This window comes from Charadrius vociferus, unplaced genomic scaffold (genome assembly GCF_000708025.1).
Source record: "Charadrius vociferus isolate BGI_N301 unplaced genomic scaffold, ASM70802v2 scaffold519, whole genome shotgun sequence".
Lineage (NCBI taxonomy): Eukaryota > Metazoa > Chordata > Aves > Charadriiformes > Charadriidae > Charadrius > Charadrius vociferus.
This window is the reverse complement of record NW_009650075.1, coordinates 32,807-35,820: the sequence shown is the minus strand read 5'-3', so window position 1 is coordinate 35,820 and position 3,014 is coordinate 32,807. Positions and strand designations below refer to the sequence as shown.

The 3,014-nt window shown below is 43.5% G+C and overlaps 1 protein-coding gene across 3 annotated transcripts in view; it reads right to left on the bottom strand.

Annotated features, from left to right (window-relative positions):
* Window positions 1-3,014, bottom strand: part of LOC104292653 (kinesin-like protein KIF2A) — a 56,509-nt gene that overhangs the window by 40,835 nt on the left and 12,660 nt on the right. For all 3 annotated transcript variants that reach the window (XM_009892064.1, XM_009892065.1, XM_009892066.1), the window contains exon 6: window positions 1,756-1,851. In XM_009892064.1, the coding sequence (XP_009890366.1) occupies window positions 1,756-1,851 (96 nt within the window). The remainder of the gene's footprint in view (window positions 1-1,755; window positions 1,852-3,014) is intronic.

The following is a 3,014-nucleotide window of genomic DNA, read 5'->3' as shown; positions in this document are numbered from 1 at the left end:
ATACATCCGCGGGTCCTGAGGGAACTGGCAGATGAAGTCGCTAAGCCACTAGCCATCATATTTGAGAAGTCGTGGCAGTCTGGTGAGGTCCCTGCCGACTGGAAAAGGGGAAACATAACCCCTATTTTCAAAAAGGGAAAGAAGGAAGACCCAGGGAACTACAGGTCACTCAGTCTCACCTCTGTGCCTGGCAAGATCATAGAGCAGATCCTCCTGGAAACTCAGCTAAGGCACATGGAAAATAAGGAGGTGATTGGTGGCAGCCAACATGGCTTCACCAAGGGCAAGTCATGCCTGACAAATTTGGTGGCCTTCTACGAGGGGGTTACAGTGGCAGTGGATAAGGGAAGATCAACTGATGTTATCTACCTGGACTTGTGCAAAGCATTTGACACTGTCCCACACGACATCCTTGTCTCTAAAATGGAGAGACATGGATTTGATCAAAGAGTTGTGGTCAACGGCTCGATGTCCAAGTGGAGACCAGTTATGAGTGGGGTTATTCCTATATCATTAAACCAATAACTGGGGTGACCAGTTATTCCTCAGGGGTCGGTACTGGGACCCGTGCTGTTCAACATCTTTGTTGGTGACATGGACAGTGGGGTCGAGTGCACCCTCAGCAAGTTTGCTGATGATACCAAGCTGTGTGATGAGGTAGACACGCTGGAGTGAAGGGATCCAACATGAGCCAGCAATGCGCAATCGCAGCCCAGAAAGCCAACTGCATCCTGGGCTGCATCAGAAGAAGTGTTACCAGCAGGTCAAGGGAGGTGATTCTGCCCCTCTACTCTACTGAGACCCCACCTGGAGTACTGCGTCCAGTTTTGGAGCCCTCAGCATAAGAAAGACATGGACCTGTTGGAGCGGGTCCAGAGGAGGGCCACAAAGATGATCAGAGAGCTGGAGCACCTCTTTTGTGAGGAGAGGATGAGAGAGTTGGGGTTGTTCAGCCTGGAGAAGAGAAGGCTCCAGGGAGACCTTATAGCAGCCTTCCAGTACCCAAAGGGAGGGGGGGCTACAGGAAAGCTGGGGAGGGACTTTTTACAAGAGCATGTAGAGATAGCATGAGTGGGAATGGCTTCAAACTGTAAGAGGGTAGATTGAGATAAAATATTAGGGAGAAATGTTTCACTCTGAGGGTGGTGAGACACTGGAACACGTTGCCCAGAGAAGTTGTGGATGGAAGTGTTCACTTCACACTCCCTGGAAGTGTTCAAGGCCAGGTTGGATGGGGCTTTGAGCAACCTGATCTATTGGAAGGTGTCCCTGCCCATGGCAAGGGGATTGGAACCAGATGATCTTTAAGGTCCAATCCAAACCATGCTATGACTCTATGATTTCCACAGAGATCTGATAATCTTCATCATTTAAGGATTCTGCTGCTTTGACTTCTCTGCAAATCAAAGGCCCTCATCGCCTTCAAAGATCAAATATTAATCTTTATACTTAACAGGGTTTTTCAGAGAAGCTTAATGGTTTTGTGTGCACATTCCTTAGAATCCCAGGAAAATCTACAATATAGAGGCTGACTGACTACTTAGTACAAGTTGGTATTATTTTATCGTCAAAAGATATTTAAACTACATTAAAAATGACTGAAATAAAATAAACCCATGTTAGAAAGAACAATAATATATATTAAATGACTTATTTTTTATGTTTACAGACAGAAGTATATTCATACATTGAAAAAATTGGAAACAGAGCAAAATTCAGAAGGATAAAAAATTTCCACATCACCGGGGTACTTACAGGATCTGCAGTTGTCAGTGGTCTATAATCCAAACTTCCCCTGAAATCTCTTATCATACACATAATTTCATAATTTGGGTTTGTAGCATCAACATCCTAGGGAAGTAAGCAACAGAATTTCTAATATATTTTTTTCCCCTGAAATGAACTGATTTCAATATCTTCTGAATTTACTTGTAAAAAAAATAGATATTAACTGAAATGTTAATTTTTCTCCAAATCACCATAAATGTCTTGACTGCAAGTTTAGTGCCTTTTTCCATTCTGATGTGGCTAATTTACTGATCATAAGGCAAAACAATTATATGCCTTCTATTTCATATTTTTGGTTGGCATGTAATAGAAAATACTTTTTAATTGAGGACTCATTAAAAGTCTACTCAAGAAAGAAATGACTCCTGCCTTTTGCCAGAATCTTCACATTAAACACAACTGAACAATTGCACAACAGATAGCATATACAGTCAACGCTTCTTAATCTGAGATAAGTCAGTCCAACAGACAAATGGATACACTCTATTATACAGGTACAAAACACACTGCAGAGGACAGTGCAGTTACCCCAGCTGCTCTAAACACAACCCTGCTGGATCCAAGTTGGTTAAAGGAGGTTGATCCTACTTGACGGTCCTGAGTTACCTCTTAGTTATTTGGATGCATTGGAAACTCTTCTAACACTCCTAGACCTCCCAAAAAGCAGAGGCAATCCCGATGACACACAATAAGCTACATCCAGGCTCACAAGACCTCCTGTCCCTAAACCTGGAGCCATCAGTATCAGAGCTAATGGACATGTAAGAGGCCATGCATGGAGCCCCTCTAAACCTTATGAAGCCTGAGCTACTGAGCCTACTGTGAGCTGAGTTGGTTCTCTGCAGAATTGCTCAAATGTCCTTCCTGTCACTTCTCCCTGTGACTGTCAGTTTTTACCCCATTTCAGGACATGCTGCTGATGCCATGCATAGCCAGCTCTGGTGCTCAGACCTTATTAAGCTTTGCATGGCTTCCCACAAATGAGCTAAAACTCCTTCTGGATCACATCTGGCTGTGGAAATAGCGCATGCACTTTCAAAAAGCACTGCATTGGGGTTAATAAGCTGAAATGGAGCCAGCTCACGTCTACACCTGTGACACAGCTGATCCACACCTCAGACAAAACTGTGCCCTGGTAATCAGAAGTTGACTGCACCTTTAAGTTGTTTACCCTGACTACAGTGAACTAAAACCTACTTACAGTAAGTTGATACAAAATGTATTCC